Raw genomic sequence first — 18,129 nt, 5'->3', positions numbered from 1 at the left:
TTATGTAATGACAATTATAAAAGATTTGTAATTCTCAGCAGTTACCAGCAATTGAAAGTTCCCCGTACAACGGAAATTTTATTGGCCAGAATGATTTGTCATTGTAAAAAACAAGACGGAAAATTAATAAGTTATCCTATTTCAGTTTTATTGATTTATCAAAGATTTCAACCCAATTTTCTAAAACAGAATATTGGCTAATTCGGTTTACAAATTTTGTAAAATGCGCTTAAATGTGTAAAGCTATCGATCAACGATAAATTAAATGTACTATCACTGACAAAAGCTGAACTGCAGGGTTCTGCTGAACCTAACATTTGAGTGACATTTAACAGCCTTAGCAATATATTTTTTGATACTCTCCAAAATGTTTGTTGCTGAATTGAGAGATCTTAAATAAGTTGTCAACTGTGCAGCAATTGTACTGCTTAAGGAGTTCCCTAATTATTTAACTTATATTTCTTATTTAGAGAATATCCTGGCTTAGCGAGTACACCCACCTTAACTTAAATTTTTTGGCGCAGATACAAAACCGATGACAATGCCGATAACATAGTCCCATCACCATCTGATCTTCCGTTTCATTGAGGCGCGTGTTCCCGAAGCTTAAAATTCAAATAAATAAGTAAAACAACGCAGGCTCGTTGGAAAAATACTTCCGATCAAGAGGAAAACAGTTGACTACTGTCAATTATAATTTAAAGTGCTTATAAATCGTTTATTCTCGCATCATTTTACACCAAGCGCTTCTTCGAAGAAGTTCCGTTATTCCGCCATTTTTGCTTCACCGTTCATTCAAACAATCTTTGTGGACTGCGCTTTGCTTTCTTTTTCCAAAGCCCTTTGAAAAGTCCGGAAAATGGAGGAAATGTCGTGCGTAGTCTGCGGAAACCCATCCAAGTTGATGTGCCAAAGGTGCGGGGAGCCGTATTGCAAGGAAGGATGCCAGAGGCTGGATTGGCAGCGGCACAAGCACGTTTGCATCGTCATGCCGTGAGTAAATAAGCAAATGCTAGAAGAATGTATGTATAAAAAGTACACTCGCGGTCAGAAGAATGGGACTGCGGGGGGAAATCTCTAATTTTTATTCCTCATTTAGCGAGTTGTTTGAAAAAAAACATTAAGGTTAGAAAAATGTTATGAATTGTATGGCTCATTTACTGAGACTTTCTAAAAACAAGCGTTAATTATACTGATATGTCTACACTCGCGGTCAGAAAAGTTGGTCAACTTGTAAATACATCGCAATTTTTTTTAGCAAACGATCTTTATACTTCCAATAAATGTACCTGCCTTGCAGTCGGACAATGGTGTAAACAAAAGCAGGAACATGTTTAGCAAAGAATTGTTTTAATTGAAATATAACCGATTAGGTTAAAATTTCTTAAATACCTTCTGTCCGTACTCGTGTACAGAAGAATGAAAATTTCAAACGGAAATAACTTAAGGAACTTTCCGCGCCCTTTCTCATCCACATATTAGACTAAAACAATGCTGATTAAACCCAGGATTCCTAGCTTCGTTTACCGTTGTAACTAGAAAGAGCCCTTTTCATGGTAACCCTGGATCCAAAAAAGGGGAATCCCTAACTTTTGTATATCCAAGCTATATTACTAAAATGTGGTAAACATTTCTACTTTAATAGTGTTTTTAATGATTTAATAATAATAAAACAATATTTTGCAGGCCGTTGGTTGCCTACAGGCCTCTTCAGCAGCCGCCGATTCCCGCCAAGAGTTTAGAGACTGCTGTCTCTAATGTTTTGCTGGCCGAAACTCCGACTCAAACGCCAGTTGCGATCCCCAAACCAACTCCAACTCCACTGACCACTCCAGTCGTCCCGAAGGAGCCGCAGCTCTCGCAGAATTGGCGCGATCACCTGCTGCCCAAAGGCGAGGAGTTCTTCGAGTGCCGCGTGACCTTCATGGAGACCGACGGACCCATCTGGGTGGTGCATGTGGCCAATGTGGAGAGCATGGAGCGCTTGACGGACAACATGCAGCGCTGCATGCAGAACCAGAAGCTGATTCGCATGCAAAACGTGAGGGAGGACACCCTGGTGGCCATCCATGTGGACAATAAGGTTCACCGCGGTCAGGTCCTGACTGTCAGCGATCAAAATGAAGAGGCAGACGTCCGCATGATTGACTATGGTCCGGTGGTGGTCACACCCTTCCGGGACATCTACTCCGTTGTGCCCAAGATGGCCGAGTTCAAGGCCTTTGCTTTCCGGGTGAAATTGCCCACCAACACTGGAGTTCAGGTCAATAAGAACCTGACCCTCCGTTTGCTGGGAACCAAAACCCACAATGGCGTGTACCATGTGCACATGAAGCCCAAGATGACCATACCGTTGAATCTGCCCATGGAAATGCTGCAGTTGAATCCTGAGGTCAAGGTGATCCGGGTCTTTGAGAAAAATGCGGCCAGCAACGAGCCGCAGCTGGCTCTGCTCCAGATCAACGTGATGGATCACGTAAACACTGACTTGAATGCCATCTTGGCGGGAAAGCGAGGACAACCATTCACGGGACCCTTTCCCGAGGAGAAGTGCACCTTCTTTGTGGCTGCCCGCACCAAGGACGGCTATCGTCGAGCCTTCCTATTGGATCACATTGTGAAGCCTACGCCCACGTTCTTGGTTTACGAAATGGATGAGGGACGAGTTTCTGTCACCACCGAGGTGAGCCGCATTCCCAGCGAGCTACTCGGTCTGCCCATCCGAGTGTTTGCCGCTCAGCTAAAGGACTCTGTCCCGAAAGAGCTTGAGACCGATGGCGCAGATCTCACGGTCAAGTTTAAGTTGGATAACCCGCCGCCCAAAGAAAAGTTGCGCGCCGCAAACGCAGCCCTGCTGGCCAAGGGCGAGCAAATTTGCATGGCTCGACTGAGCACCTTCTTGGGCCAGATCTCCGATTTAGGACACAAGTTTTGGCGCGAACCCATCGAGAAAGATGCCAGTGTATTTATCACTCATGTCGTCAGCTACAAGGAGGTGTACATTAGCTCGTCGAATACCAAGCAGAATGCTTCGATCTTCAAGCGTCTGGAGTCGAAGTGCACTCCTATCCAAGAGTCCAGCGAGATATCAGTTGGTTGCATTGTGCTGGTTGCCTCAAAGACGCTGGGACACTTCCGAGGCGAGGTCAGTAGACGTGATTCCTTTCCATCTGTATTCAATAAGTAACCCTTCTCTTATTACAGGTATTGAGCAATGAAAACGGGGTCTATAATGTGATGAACGTTGATACGGGTGCCACCCAAATTGTTGAATTGGATTCGATGCGCAGTTCTTGTCGTTTTCTGGAAAATCTTCCCGTTTGCCTGATGCGCGTTCAGCTCAAGAACGTATGCAAAATTCCGGATGCAGCTGTGCCAGCAAACAATGCGGCTATCCAGATGTTGCACAAGCTTTGCGCCCAGGAGGAAAGGCTTGAACTGGAAATGGTAGATGCGAGTACGTCGACTGTGGACCTGCTCTCCAGCTCTGGGGATCAGCGCTCCCTGGTGACTCAAATGCTGCCATTGATGTTTACGCCAGTGCAGGAAAATGCCAATGCTTCTCCGCCAAAGGCAGCTCTAACTCCGGCACCATCGCCGGTTGCCACCCCGGAGCAACGTAAGAAGCCAGCACCAGTTCTCCTAGAGGCTGCTAGAGAACTGCCTCCGCTGCCGCCCTCCCCTCCGGAGTCTCCGACTCCCGTCAGGCGAGAGGACTCCAACAATCAGGGCAGCCAAAAGACATTCGAACGCTTCTTTTTGAATGACATGACCAAGAATCTGGTTCCCGTGGGGGAAAGGATCAGCATCATCCTCTTAAACGCCGGAGATATGACACAAACTGGTTACATTACCGCCTGTTTCTTCAAGGACGGTAAGGAGGCCGAGGACTTCCAAAATCTTCTCAACTTGGTAACGAAGCAAGGAGCGTGTGATCACAACGTGGTGCCTGGTTATGAGCCGAAGTAAGGACCTCAGAACTCTTAAAATGAGTGTAATTCATTAACCCTATTTTTGTCTTTTAGCGTTGGCGAAATTTGCTTGGCTCTCTTCAGCGAAGACAAAAACTGGTATCGTGGAGTTTGCCAGAAAATTAAGGACAATAGAGCGAAGATTTTGTACTGTGATTTTGGCAACTTTGAATACGTGGATGTAAAGAATCTAAAGCCTATTCCCCAGGATCTGCTCAAGGGCATATATGCCACCAAGTGCTATATAGATGGTATATAATCCCATTTAATTAGCCATCAGTCTTCTTACTAATCTTCTAATTGCAGGCTTCGACAAGTCGAAGAATTTTGCCGCTTTGGAACATTACATTGTCCACAAGAGCGGTGTCCTGTGCGACGTTAGGGAGGGCCCAGAGCCCGATACGCGTATCATCACTATCCCCAATCTGCAGACCATACTGAAAACACAAATTGCCTAATTAAACGCGAGTTTCGACCAATTTACTGACAACATGGATCGCATTCCTTCTGTTTTATATAACTAAGTGTACACCAAAGTGTGTTTCGAAAAAATATTTTGATAATCATTCGTTTTCCTTGTAAAAGTTTCCTATAAGATAATTTCTAGGGGGCCATATGAGATTATATAATACATATTTAGTTCACATTTACTAACAATTCACAATTTATATTTTTTTCAACTTAAGCGTTCGTCGAATTGTAGGAGCTTAAGCATAGCAATCGTATTATGGGAAATTTAATTGGACTATTAACCATTTCCATAGCTGCAAAAGAACAGAAAGCTGACAACCTTTTCTTTCTTGCTAAAGTAACAATAAGCGAATTAATCCGAAATAATGATTTAAGTTGTTAGTTAAACACATGTTGGGATCATGGACTTTTATTTGCTTTAATAAATCAGCCATATATTTTCCTGATCGAAAACCTGTTTGAATTTTCCACTACAAATATTCACATATTTCTGTGGAATAGTTTTTGTACCGAAGATCCTTTCTCTACAATTCTAATGGGAGTTTTACACCGATTCAATTACAACAGCAATAATGAGGTTACAACATTAACAACAACATTCATTGCTCGCACAGCTTGGCCAGCAGCTCCTCCACAACATCGACATTGCGCACAGCAATTAGACCACCGGCATTTCGCTTCCAATCGGCATGGGTTTCAGCGTCCTCCATCAGGTACTTTAATGGAACGGCCTTTTGCTCCGCCACACTGCCTGAGTAATCCAGGACGTCGCCGCCGAGTGCTCGCAGAATGGCCTGCGGAGCGCAGGTGTCCCACTTGAAGGTCGATCCCTTGCTGAGCAGATACACGTCCACCTCGTGGGTGATGACCTTCAAAGCCTTGTGGCCTGCACCAGCGGAGAAGGCGAACTCGTAGCCCAGATCGAGGAAGCGCTGAAGGATGTCGGACTGCTCGGAGCTGGAGAAGATGCCCAGACGCCGGTTCTCGTCGCGCGCCTCGAAGTCGCAGTTGTGGGCCTGTAACGCGGGCAGGCACACGCCCCAGAACACCGAGGAGCTGTACACGTTCTCCTCCAACTTGTCGCCGAAGGGCTGGGCCACCACGCCCATGACCGGCACTCCGGTGTCCCGCTCGTAGACGCCGATCAGCACGGTGACGCAGTCCAAGCCAGTGGACGTGATGCCGGGGAAGTCGGTGAACATGGTGTCGCCCGAAATGTACTCGGCAGTGGCATCTAAAGGGGTGGAATACATAAACGGATGATAAGTTAGAAAAGCAATTTATAAGCCACATATTTTAGGGAATGTTTGCTTGTTACAATTATTGATTGAGAAAGGATTACGTCCTTCATAATAACTATTTAAAACCTAATATTATAGTGTAATTTGTTAATTGAATTGTGTAAATTTCTGTGTTTCTATGTGTTACTGTATGATTTATAGTAAAATCAGGTATCTATACAGAGAAATAGGAATAAACAAATAACCATACCCATAAACAAATACAAATCTGAGAAGTACGCAATTGGTTTTCTCAGAAATGTACATATTTCTGTACATAAAACATCATAAATTACGAACTTAAAAATTAAATAAAGCTGGCCTTAAAGGTTTCTGAGTTCTTATCCTGATTGAATGGTCCATACCAATGGGATCGATCCAGATGCCCAGATTGCCGTAGTCCAGTTCCTCCGGCAGCTGGGGAATCTCGCCCAGCTTTTCGCTGCTAAAGCTGACCTCCTGGTGGACCTCTTTGGCCAGGGCAGCAGCGGCGCCTTCGTGTCCACTGAGGACGGCCTGGAGGCAGGAGGCGGTGTCCTCCTCACTCGCTCCCACTGCAATTGTGACACTTTCGCCCAGTTGGTTGGTGAAGTTGGGCGACTCCTCGCCCAGGATGGCCTCCTGCATGGCGGGAAAGAGCGCCCCCACCTCGTGCTTGATTGTCTCCTGGATGAGGACGTCGGCCAGGGTCTTGAAGTCGTGTTCGAACCGCTCGTTGGCCTCCGACCCGCTCTTCTCCTGCACCAGCAGTGCCAGGAGTTCCTCGTTGGAGCGACATGTCCTGGCGATGTTGGCCGCCTTCTCCGCACAGTTGATCAGCACGCGCAGCAGATTTGCCTGTTCTACCGCACTCATCGTGACCCAGGTGGCTTCTTCGGCCTATTTGGCTTCCATTTCAGCACTATTATGGCTTTTCCTTTGGCGATTGGTAAACACTAGGCGTATGCGCAATTTTTGGCTGCCGACAGAAAACGTAAGGACGTGGGTGTAACGTAACGTAAGAATCAGCTGTGCATTTTTGGGGCTTCTGTTTAGTAGGGCAGTGGCAGTTTTGCCTGGAATACCAAAACACCGCAATATACTACCGCAAGCTGGCCGCACTACTTTAATACTAAATACTGCAAGTAAAAAATACCAAGAGAAGCGCGTAATTCAAAATAAAGAAAGAAAATAAAGAGATTTTATATTTAAATTTATTATCCAACCAAACCAAGTTATAAAAGTTATAGTTAGAGTAAAATATTAACCCAACTAAGCAATACATTATTTTCTTATGTAAATTAATACTTTGCATAAATGTTTAATTGTATTATGTTATATTTGAAATAAAATACAACTTTTTAAATTAAAGTAAGTTTTACAAACGCATTACAATAAACTACATTACATCATATAAAAGTTAATTTAATATTCTACCAAGTTATGCCTACGAAAGTGACAAATAATGTTTAATGTAATAAATAGTAACTAATAGAGACTAAAAAGTAACGAAAGCATAAGCAACTAACATGTAATTAGGGGATGGTAGACAGGTAGTGTAAGCAATTTTCTTTAACATATAACCATAATAGTAACATCACATAGCATAACATCAGAGTAATGATCTGCCTCATTATGATACCTTTCAGAGCCCCAACGAAAGCGGGCCGAATTGTGATGAGGTTCATTGAGGACCTCCCCCTAATTACGACCGAAGGACTTCCAGTGCTAGCTTTAGGGCCAGCTTTCACATCTTCATTGGAGCAACATTAATTGGCAATTAAAAATTACTCTCTCACCGCCCTTAAGATCTCCTGGCAACAGCCATGAATCATGGCCAGAAGGAAGGAGAAGGGCTTTGTTCCCGCTGCGACTGCTGCATAATTTGCACCCGATCTTATCAACGAGCACCGCTAATGATTCGCATTAATGATGCTCCCTACATGGCCCACTCCCGCTCCAGCCGCTCCCTGCATCGGAGGATGTGGCCCATGTATTTTGGCTTACGCACTTTGGCATCTTTTGAAATGAGACCATCAATCAGTTTGTGGTAGCCGCCGTTGCATCCCGTTCACCTTTCTCCGCACTGCGCTGCTGCATTTGCATATAAATTGCTGCTAATGTCGCGCTATCAAAGTGACTGCATCAATGCGGCATTCCTGCCATGCCTGGGCCATTCCCTGTTCCTCAACTCGAGCTTCCTGCACTCGGGAAAAATATTACCAAAGGGCCATTTTAAAAAATATAACAAATGTGATTTTCAAAGGGTTAATATTCTTTAAATTTCAAAAAATGAGTGCAAAATAATAAGCTAAATAAATAATTATATACATTTTTTAGTATAGCTCCATTTTATATTATATACAGTTGGTCCCAGCCAAAGGACAATTTTTTTTATTTCTATAAGTACGTAAATGTTTAAGTTAAATAAAAAGTATATTTTTCAAAATGTTTATTTTTATTGAATTTTAAAAATGTTGAAGTGAAAATATTGGTGCATACACAAAGTTACAAAGTTGAAAATAATGCTATTAGTCATAATTTTAAGTTTAAACTAATTTTATAATTTTAAACGAATTAAAAAAATCCAATAAACATTTTCCCAGAGTGTGCGAGTCCTCCCTTCCGCCAGTTGGCCCGCGGGCAGGAGCTCCTCTTCATTCCGTCGAAACGCTTGGCTTATGCTAATTTTTCCCAGGCCATTGATGTTTGGATAAGGTCTTGATGACTTTGCATAATTTACGCTGCAGCCGCAGCCACATTTCGGCTGCTTTGGGTTAATTTTTCACTCAACCACGTTTACCATTTTAATGTGTTAATATTCATGGAGAAACAGCACCGGTCGGCCAACAATAACAATCTTGGCCGCCTGCGACTGGTGACGTTTCAATTTGCCCGTTGCGTGATCTCTGGCCCAACGATTTTTCAAACAGCCCCGAACCTGTGGGCATTTATCAACAGCTCCAGCGAGGGCATTTGTCATCCCCATTTGATGTGTAAGTTCGGTACATCCGAATTGCCAAGTTTGGGGGTACATTTTTAAAAGAGAAGTGTACATTGCCTGCAAAAAATAAATATTTTTAAAAAGCGTGTATTAAATCACATTAAAAACACTTCCACAAAATGTTGTAAAAGTAAAATATCTTGGGTAATATTCAAATGAAGGCAAGTTAGTATTTATGCATTTTTAATAAATAAATTTCAATGTTCGTTGATTTTTTCTTGTGTGAGCAGCAATTTAAATATATTTACTTTATATTTCATCAATCCCGCAATTGAATTAAATCGATGCAATTAAAAGTATTAAATATATTTAAAGTATAATATTTAATTTACTTAATATAATGCCTGCAGAATTTTTCCTGAATATTATGCTATTTTTTGTGAAGGCTGCTGAATACAAACGCAAAGCATTTCCATTATTTTCACGGCAGGTTTGTGTCTGAAGTCTTTTGAGGGACATTAGATGAATTGTTTGAATCGCTGGCTGCTTTGTTCTCGCCCCTTTCACATTTAACAGCCTTTTAATTAATCGCCCGAGTTGAACAAATTCTTAATGAGTCTTTAATTAATCGCCACAGCGAAATGCTCGACGCTCTCGGAACACGGCAATATTTACATTTTATGGTGACTTGATTTCAGTGATGGCTGTGGCCGGAGCGGTCCCTCCCGCCGCCAATCGCGTGGCTCCACCCCTGAGGTGTTAAAAACGGGTTTCGGACGCTTCCAAAAATTAGTTGGCTCTTTTGTCCGTCGCTGGCTTGATTATTTCGGATGTTTTATTAATACGAAATGCCACAACAAGCCCGACAAATGTCGAGTGGTGGGTCTTAAGTTATGCGTGTGCGCTTCATTAGCTAGTCTAGCGGTTTAGGCCATTTAACAGGGGGAGTGGGGGTACGAAGAGAAGAAAACATCAGCATTTATTAAGCCATCGTTATGGGCAGTCAAGTGCAACGGGGCGTATACGTGTTGTGGGCTTTCAATTGGCTCAATTGCCAGCGCCCACTCACCGGCAATGTTCTGGCCATCTTCGATTTGCCAGCCTGCAGCAAAAAACTGGATTGGATCCGAAAATACACTCGCCAGGCTCCCGGTCCCCCGATTTTCCCCAGCTTTTCCGACCTGTCCATGCGGCTTAATTTATGCGCTTCAAGGTGTTTGCCTTTTCACGCTCATTGGCAGCTCACTTCCTCGTCGCTTTCCTCGGATTCGAGCCTGAGTAACTGGCTTGTGGGGGAAATTTCATTCATATTTGCATTTGCCAGTTAATTGTTTACATTTCGCCAAGCATGCGAAGGGAGTGGCTCCTAGATGACCAATTATACGCCATATCCCGCGGCTAAATATGGATCTATGCGCGAGTTATTGAACTGCCATTAATCTGCGGGAATCCATTACCGAAGTAATGGGGAAAGCGCTTGGGCGGGGGAAATTGAACAAGTTAAATTAATGTTTGGAGAAATTTTAATAATCACAATTAAGGCTGCACCCCTTGTAAAAAATAGGCACAATGCAAATAAATATAATAAATAGATATCATATATAGTATAGATATAGTTTCATATTATATTTTCTTATTAAGTCAATTATCCTAATTTTTAAAATAAAAAAATATTGTAATAAATCTATTTAATTATTAAACTTTCAATGACCTGCCAACTCATGACCCCCGAATTCGCATCCCCACCTGAGGATACCCCTATCCCCACAGAAGCCGATCCTCCGATCCATTGGCCAGCACAACAGCAACGGCTCCTGCCACCGCATGTGTCCCATTGTGGTCATGTTCGTTTTGGGCCCAACTTTTGACCAGCCAGCTATACAAGAGCGGAAGCGTGAAACTCACAAATGAAAAAGAAAACATGGGCCAATAATACAGATACAGATACAATAACAAATACAAATCTGTTGTGCCATTGCCCGGGCCAGTGGGCTATAAATTTTATGCATTTTGCGCATAGTTTGCCATTTTGCCACTTTAACATTATTGTTATGATGATAAGCGAGCCACAATCGGAGGCATGGGGCAGGAACAGCAGAAGAAACAGAAACGGGCCCTGGCCCAGGCAGAGATCGGTCCCGGCCCGGTCTTAGGACCAAGAGTCTTCTCCATCCGCAGCCCCACCTTCTCCCATGTCCAAGTGTCCAGCTGTCCGGCCATAACGCATCCTGCCTTCTGCACTGCGAATAAATATTTTACCTATAAAAATGGTTCACCTTAAGAAGTAGAACTAATAATTTATATGTACATTGAAATATTTTATACTTAATTAGGCAAGGGATACTATTGGTTATGGATTTTTTAGGATTATTATGGTAAGTTAAAGCAGAATTTGTCAAACATTTTTTTAAATATTCTATAATGTACATATTAAAGGTACTTAGACAACTGAAAGTTTTAATCTCTAAATCATTTTTCACAAAGCACCTTTTTGAAGGTCTTCAACTAATTGCCTTGCTTATAAACTCTCTTTACAACAAATTATACTTTACATAGTACTACTATTCTGGTTGCGCTATGTTTCGAAATCTCTAAAAAAATATTTATATGTTTTTAATATCTGAGGAAAAGGGAATTCTTTTTTCAACAACCTAAAAGGTTATGATAGTATTTTTATATTTAATATATTTAAAATAATAACCTTTAATATAATATAAAAAGCAAACTCATTTTCCATATATTATTGAAAGAAACGCCTGTTTCCCAGCGTGTACTCCGCTCTGTCTGCGGCTGTTTGCTGATCTCCAGCGCGATCTCCGTCTTGTTTGGCTTTCCTCCGTATTTAAAACCATTTCATTTTCTGGGGGCCAAAGTGTGAATATAATTTAATGTGTACGAGTCGCAGTCCTGCAGTTTGGCTGCCCATCTGGGTGCGCGATTTTCAATATCGCAGCTTGTCCCTGCTGCAGAGCGATTATTTATTGTGCTTGATTGGTTTTCAAGTGATCATAAAGTAAGTGATCGTTGGCGCTGTCCGTTGGCATTGAGTGGCCCCTTCTCTGGCGTTAATATGTAGATTTGGAGGCGTAGATTTATGTCCCGCGGGGCGGAGTGGGAGTGGGGGCAGACTGGCATCGGGAATGGGCTTGGGATTGGGACTCACCCGTCGAGTGGGCGGGCGGAGCAATGAATTTGGGGCGGAGACGGCTTCATCGTGGAATTTTGCCGGTCGTCTGCATCCTGCTCGAACTCCCGCAAGTGGCCTCCAACATTTTAACATTTAATTGACATTGATGATTGCCCCAGTGGACAACGCTGAGAACGCGTTTCCCAGGTAGCAAGTCCGTCTGGCCTCCAAACGTGTGCCCCGCATACGAAAACTACCAGGGAATTATTAATTTTCATATCGGAGCGGAGCTATTCGCATATGTCAGCTGTGCTCGCCATCAACTGGGACGGGACTTGGACGTGAAGAAGACGTACGAAATAAATTCTGTGGCACTTGCAGACAGCCGGCAGACAAGGCCATGGGTGTGCACAGCAGCGGGAAAGATTATAGTAAATAGCCGAGGCAAGTTCAAAGCATTTCTACAGAAGTAAAGTCATATAAAACAATCTAAAATAAAATATAGAAAAAAACAGCAAATCAAAAAGAAGAACTTTGATTCAAGGTTTGTTCTTATCCTTAACAAAGCTATCATTTATTTTTAGAGGAGAAACATTATATAAAATTTGTAAAATGGTTTTTGTTTCAATATTTTAAGCTAGATGGAGCGTTTTATAAAGCATATTTCGCTGTTGAATTAAAAATTGTATAAATTTTTTACATTTTAGTGCAGTCTCATGACCCCAAGATTATTATACAAATTAGAATTGATTTTAGGAAATTTTAAATAAGAAGGGCAGCGGCTTGTTTTCTTTTTTTTAAAACTTCCTTCCACATATTTCCTAGTTTTTTACGTTTTTTTAACTTTGGCAGGTGATTTTTAGCTTTGCCGACACTTTGGCAATAATTCAAAGGTGTAGCAAAGGGGATCCTATTTCATTTCTCTTTCTCTGAGGCTAAGATTGCGTTGCTGGGCTCAATCATTCAAAGTTTCTCTATTGGGCTCAACAGTTAAATGTCTGAAATCAACGCCAACTCATTGGTGCTGGAACCTGGCCGGCTGTGTGCTTTGTTTTCCGCTCAGCTTGGCTTTCTTCTGCGCGGCGCTGTTGGCTGTGTGTTTTGTTTTCGCTTCTTTAAATGAACGTTATTAAGCAGATGTTTATCGCTGAGTGATTTATTCATTAAAAAATCATTTATTAGCTAGAAACAAGCAGGCGTGTGTGCGTGTATCCACTCGACTCACACTCGAACCTGCCGCATTCACATTCACTATTATCCATATGGCCTGGTTCGCCTCGCCGCCTCATTTGTGCCGCATTAAAATGCAAAAGCGTGTTTGTTCCTGGAAAAACTGCAAGAGCCCCCCGTTTTTATTTTTCCTTTTCTTTTTTTTATCAAATTGCGGGTGTGGACTCAAAGCCAGCTGCTGAGGCGTGCGGCTTTGTTTTATGAACTTGCATATTTTCACAATTTTCCACAGTTGTGTTCCCTGGTGTTTGTGCGTGCCTTTTAATCACTTAATTAGAGAGCCACTTAATTGACTCGGGCTCTAGTGCGAATTACGTATGCAAACAGTCGATGTGCGAGTGTTGCAGGAAATGGGCATCGGGTGGTCGAGTTCGTGTCTTAAGTCTTTTGTTCAGCGGTGCCTGGCAGGCCGGTTGAAAGGTGGAGTTTTCCGAGTAAGGAAATCCAGTTTGGCTTATAAGGTATATGCCTTATAAAGTACTAATAATTACCCATATAACTGAAATCACTGGGTAGTGTTTATTATATTTGAATTAACTTTTTGAAAGAGAAATTAAAGTAATTATGGTAAAGTTTACATTTTCAAAGATAATTCTTTGGCTTGAGATCAGATAAATGTTATTATATAAAATGAAATAGATATATTTAAATTATTTTTCAATATATATTACAAACATTATTTATATAGTCATGTACGAAAAATGATTAAATATAAATATGATAAAATTTAAACAATAATTTTCTGAATTATAATTTTCTTTTCATTTTCACCCTTTTTCCACCAATCTAATGGCTGTACAACGCATCTTTCTAACGCTTCATTTTAGTAATCGTTGCACTTTCCTGGCTCCACACTTATCAAAATATAGGTGCCATTTTATTTCCTAGTTAGGTTCCATCTGGTCATCGCTTAACTGATTTTGATCGCCTCCCATGTTCCCGTTTAACTCGTTCTTGTGGAGCACAATTAGCGAGCGGAGCCATTCATTAGCCCCATTGCCTTTCCTCCACGAAACCTGTTGATGAGCCCAACCTGATGGCATTGCCCGATTTCCCCAGTTTTGATTACAAGTCCCCAGCTGCCATTTAGAGGGGGACCCACCCATCGAATCGCTCGAGTGCAGTGGGAAATCGCCGCCACAATGCAGACATTTCAATTAGCATTTGGCTAAACATAAGGTAAACAATCTGGCCAGCTCGCTGATGCTGACCGTTCCCAGTCAATGAAGCCAATAAAATGGCACAAACCGAGTCGCAGATGGTAGCATAAATACTTGTTAGTCGCCATAGTCGTCGTGGGTTAATCACTCTGTGCGCGGCGCTCCTCATAAAAAAGCTGCCACTCTCTCCAGCTGAAAGCCTTGGCTTGGTGGCTTCTTCTGGCTTTTGGTGTCATAAGGAAGCGTCCAAATGATTCATAATTTATGCCTGCCTGTCGTTGCCATGGCCATTGCCATTCGCTGTCCTATTCTCGAGCCCATTCCTATTCCCAATCCTATTCACTGCTTTCGTTACTTAATTTTTCCAACTTAACGCTCTGGCTTGTGCCCGTTGGCCAGGCTTCCTCCTTCCCTAAGCGTCTGTAAACGTAATGCATTTCGGGATTGCACAGGAAAAAATCTTCCTTTTTTTTAAGAAACGTTCTTGAACCCGTTCTCTACATTAAAAGCGATTGGATTTCAAAAAGTACAGAGTGAAGATAAGGTTATCCCATTAGCAAGAGGTACTTTTGAATCCATATGCAGTTCCTGGGACCGCTTTTCTCAGTGCACAAAATGCGTGGATGTCGACGCTGTGGCTGTCGTTTGTCTGGTCCGATGATAGTTGAAAAAATTACTTACAAATTACATGCGTAGCTTATGCCCCCGTGCCGCCTTCAGCCTTCGCTCGTCTTAATGTGCAGGAAAACGCAGGAAAATGCGGGGAGGGGAAGGCGGAACGGGCTGCCGGGTATTAGTGTTGTGGGTCTCGTGGCCGGGTCGTAAATTGCATTTTCCAATTGAATTCTGAGCACTGACAGTCGGCCGAGGTCGACGGAATACAGTCAGAATAAAAATGGTTGGCCAAGGAAAACTTAAAACCCCCTTTCCCTGAACTTGGATCTGGTCAATTTCCCGTAGTTAGGGCAATTTTGCCGCCAAGTGACGGCCTCATTAGCATATAAATATTGTTGTAATTACGCCTGGTAAATAATGCAATTTTGCCATTTTTATAGGCCCTGCTTGTGCTAAATTAAAATTATTATAATTGAGTTAAGCGAATGGAGGGCGGAGGGCTTAGTGGAATTTCGCATGGCTTTAAATGCAGCACGGAACATGGCCATAAAGTGTAGCTGCGTTTAGCTTAAACAAGTCGACAATTTAAAAAGCCAATTTGCGCATAATACGGCGAACGTGAGCGAAAATTTAAAACAGAACTGCACACGCACAGGGGCGGGGAATAAAATGAAAATAAAAGAAGCCCAGTGCAGGTAGCGTGTTGTGCAAATTTCTACGCAAATGACCATTAATGCAAATGCTGTTTGCTCATTAAAGAAACATTGCCCGCCCACCCAAATGACCTAAATTCGCTTGCCATTCGAACTGGTGGTTTGACGGAATGTATTCGACCATTGGGCATGGGTTGAGTGATGTCGAGGAGCTTAGAATATCAAAATAGAATTTAATAAAAGTAGAAATAAACATTTTATTAAATATTTTTTAATCCAATTATTTATATTACTTTTTCCACAATTTTCCACGATTGCTTTTTATTATTTCTTTTTCTTGTTTCTCATTTGTTTGATTTTAAATTAACAGTTTTTTATACCAATCAAAAAATGTCTGCAATATGTGTAAATTAAGTCTTTTAACTTACTAATATAACTCGCGTAAAGATATTTAAACGGCTTAAATGTTTATTTAAATAGTATTTAAATTTTAAACCCGATCTTCGATAAAAGCTGTTAATTACTTTGACCCCTGGAACTTCGGCGTTATTCAACACTGCCTAAACTTTTGGCGCACAGCCGTCTGGCAGTCTGGCAACACCTTCGAAATTCCAGGAACACGATCGTCTGCTTCTTCTTCCTGCAGCCATCCAACTTTGAAAACAACGCTTTCTTAAATCGATTTTCCCCCAAAAATAAGGCAAATATAGAGCAAAAGATGGGACGACACCGTGCAAGGAAGCCTCTTTTCACGATCGGCGACTTCGTGTTCGCCAAGGTGCGTGGCTATCGAGCCTGGCCGGCCCGCATTCTGGACCGCGCCGGTTTGACGGCGTACAACGTGTACTTCTACGGCACCTGCAACCACGCAAAGGTGCCGCGCAGCCAGATCGTTGACTTCCAGAGGAACCAGCGTCGCCTGGGCGTATTCCGATCCAAGGGTTACGCTTGCCATCCCGATTTCCGGGGCGCCATGCTCCACGCCCGCCAGGCATTCGCCAATCCGGAGATGGACTACGGCTACTACCAGCAGATGGCCGTAAACGAGGGCCACTGCGTCAACGCCGAGGATCTGAAAATGGAGTACGCAGTGGTGGATGTTCCCGACAGCCAGCAGAAACTGGAGGAGAAGCAGGAGAATCAGGGGGAGCAGGATGCTAGGGAGGAGGGGTGGATGAATCTGTTGATGGAGGACGACTCATCGAACGAAACCCCTAAAGATCCGCTGGTCGAATGCGGTTCACACGAGCTGGACTCTATGAACCAACCGAAGAAGCAGGTCTCAGTGGAGCTGGACTCAAAGGATCCACTGGAGGAGCAGGATGTCGAACAGTACTACCTAATGGCCCAGTTTACTCCTTTAAAATCGGATAAGATATACCCCATGGATAAGCAGAAAGATCGTGATGCGGAGGTAACAACTGCAAAGGATCTGGGACTGGTTTTTGAAGGATTGGAATCGAAAGATCGGTCGGGGAAGCAGGTTGGAGAGGGAAACGAAGATCAGTTGGTGGAGCCAGAACCCGTTAAACAGAACTCAATGCCTCAGCTGGATGGATTAGACTCGGATGAAATAGACTTTAAGGAGCAGGAAAAGGTTTCCAAAGCTCTACTCGACAAAGATGTGCAGGAACTAATGGACATGTTAGAGGATTACGACGAGCACGCTCGTATAGAAGAGGATTACGAATCAGAGATGCAAAAACTGGAGGGAATGTACTTCATGGATCAGCCATTAAACCTAACCTGTCGTCGTCGTTGTTAAATGACTCATGGAGCAGCCTCCGCCAAATGTGAAAAGGTGATTTTTGTTTGGTACATGAAATATTATAAACGCACTGTTTTTTTTGTCTGCTTAGACTAGATAACACTTCAAATGTTCTTGGAATTTATTAATGTTCATATTATGTCTGTCTTGCACTAAGTACTCAGTATATTGAGTAAAACCAACCAAAACGTAATAACTTGTTAAAAAAAAGTTCTATTGATATGCAACAATGATTAACAACAGTAAGAGATTTAGTTTTCGAAAGCGTTAACAAATTGAGCATATTAAACTGTATCTAAATAATATTCCATATAAATGCTCCATTAAGGTCCATTAAGAGGACAATATTGTTTAGTAAACATAGTATGTTTAAAAAAGATAAAATTCATAAGGAGAGCTATAACAGCAAACTTTTATGAAACTACATTTTCGTTTTTTGTTAAATCAGAATTAAACTTCTTCATAAATATAAACTTATTAATTTGAAAGGTTTGAAATGGAATTAGTAAAACTGAGTAATCGAAATTAAAACACTCGCTTTTTATGACACAGCAAGATTTGACTTGACCGAAATGGATTTCGGGAATTGGCGGGCCATTAAGGAGGCGTGGGCGTGCCTGTGGCCATAATGGCTGCTGCGTGATCCTCCACTGCTGACCTGCACACATCATCCAGGCCGGACTCGCTAATCGAAGCTCGACTTGGGCACGTTTCCGCATTAAATGCTGCACCATCAGCATGGGGAAACCAGCCATCGCCCAGCCACCCCCGGATGAGTTTCCCCAGGGGCGTTCGCTGGATAGTTTAGCTAAATGCCGTCGTAAAAGAACGCCGGCCGTTAAACCAACAAGCCGGCAGTGCAGAGTCAACATCCCAGATTCCCACCCTACTTTCGGCAGATTTAATTGGACAATGCTGCACCGGGAGGAGG

At 42.6% G+C, this 18,129-nt stretch overlaps 3 protein-coding genes across 3 annotated transcripts; 2 read left to right on the top strand and 1 right to left on the bottom strand.

Annotated features, from left to right (window-relative positions):
* The first annotated feature begins 560 nt into the window (after window positions 1–560).
* LOC108031893 (uncharacterized) lies at window positions 561–4,637 on the top strand. The gene is made up of 5 exons (XM_017105661.3): window positions 561–993; window positions 1,687–3,145; window positions 3,205–3,965; window positions 4,026–4,222; window positions 4,278–4,637. Exons 1-5 carry the CDS (start codon window positions 860–862, stop codon window positions 4,427–4,429), a joined length of 2,703 nt encoding a protein of 900 aa, XP_016961150.1. The 5' UTR covers window positions 561–859; the 3' UTR covers window positions 4,430–4,637.
* Window positions 4,638–4,841: 204 nt separating this feature from the next.
* On the bottom strand, window positions 4,842–6,739 carry LOC108031892 (inositol polyphosphate 1-phosphatase). The gene is made up of 2 exons (XM_017105660.3): window positions 6,088–6,739; window positions 4,842–5,676 (listed from the first exon to the last, which is right to left on the bottom strand). Exons 1-2 carry the CDS (start codon window positions 6,575–6,577, stop codon window positions 5,042–5,044), a joined length of 1,125 nt encoding a protein of 374 aa, XP_016961149.1. The 5' UTR covers window positions 6,578–6,739; the 3' UTR covers window positions 4,842–5,041.
* A 9,290-nt stretch (window positions 6,740–16,029) lies between these two features.
* On the top strand, window positions 16,030–17,745 carry LOC108030978 (hepatoma-derived growth factor). The gene has a single exon (XM_050888938.1). The coding sequence runs from the start codon at window positions 16,149–16,151 to the stop codon at window positions 17,193–17,195; it is 1,047 nt and encodes a 348-aa protein (XP_050744895.1). The 5' UTR covers window positions 16,030–16,148; the 3' UTR covers window positions 17,196–17,745.
* The last annotated feature ends 384 nt before the right edge of the window (window positions 17,746–18,129 follow it).

Source organism: Drosophila biarmipes, chromosome 3R (genome assembly GCF_025231255.1).
Source record: "Drosophila biarmipes strain raj3 chromosome 3R, RU_DBia_V1.1, whole genome shotgun sequence".
NCBI classification, from domain to species: domain Eukaryota; kingdom Metazoa; phylum Arthropoda; class Insecta; order Diptera; family Drosophilidae; genus Drosophila; species Drosophila biarmipes.
The sequence above is the reverse complement of the archived record's forward strand: the minus strand, read 5'-3'. Positions and strand labels throughout refer to the sequence as shown.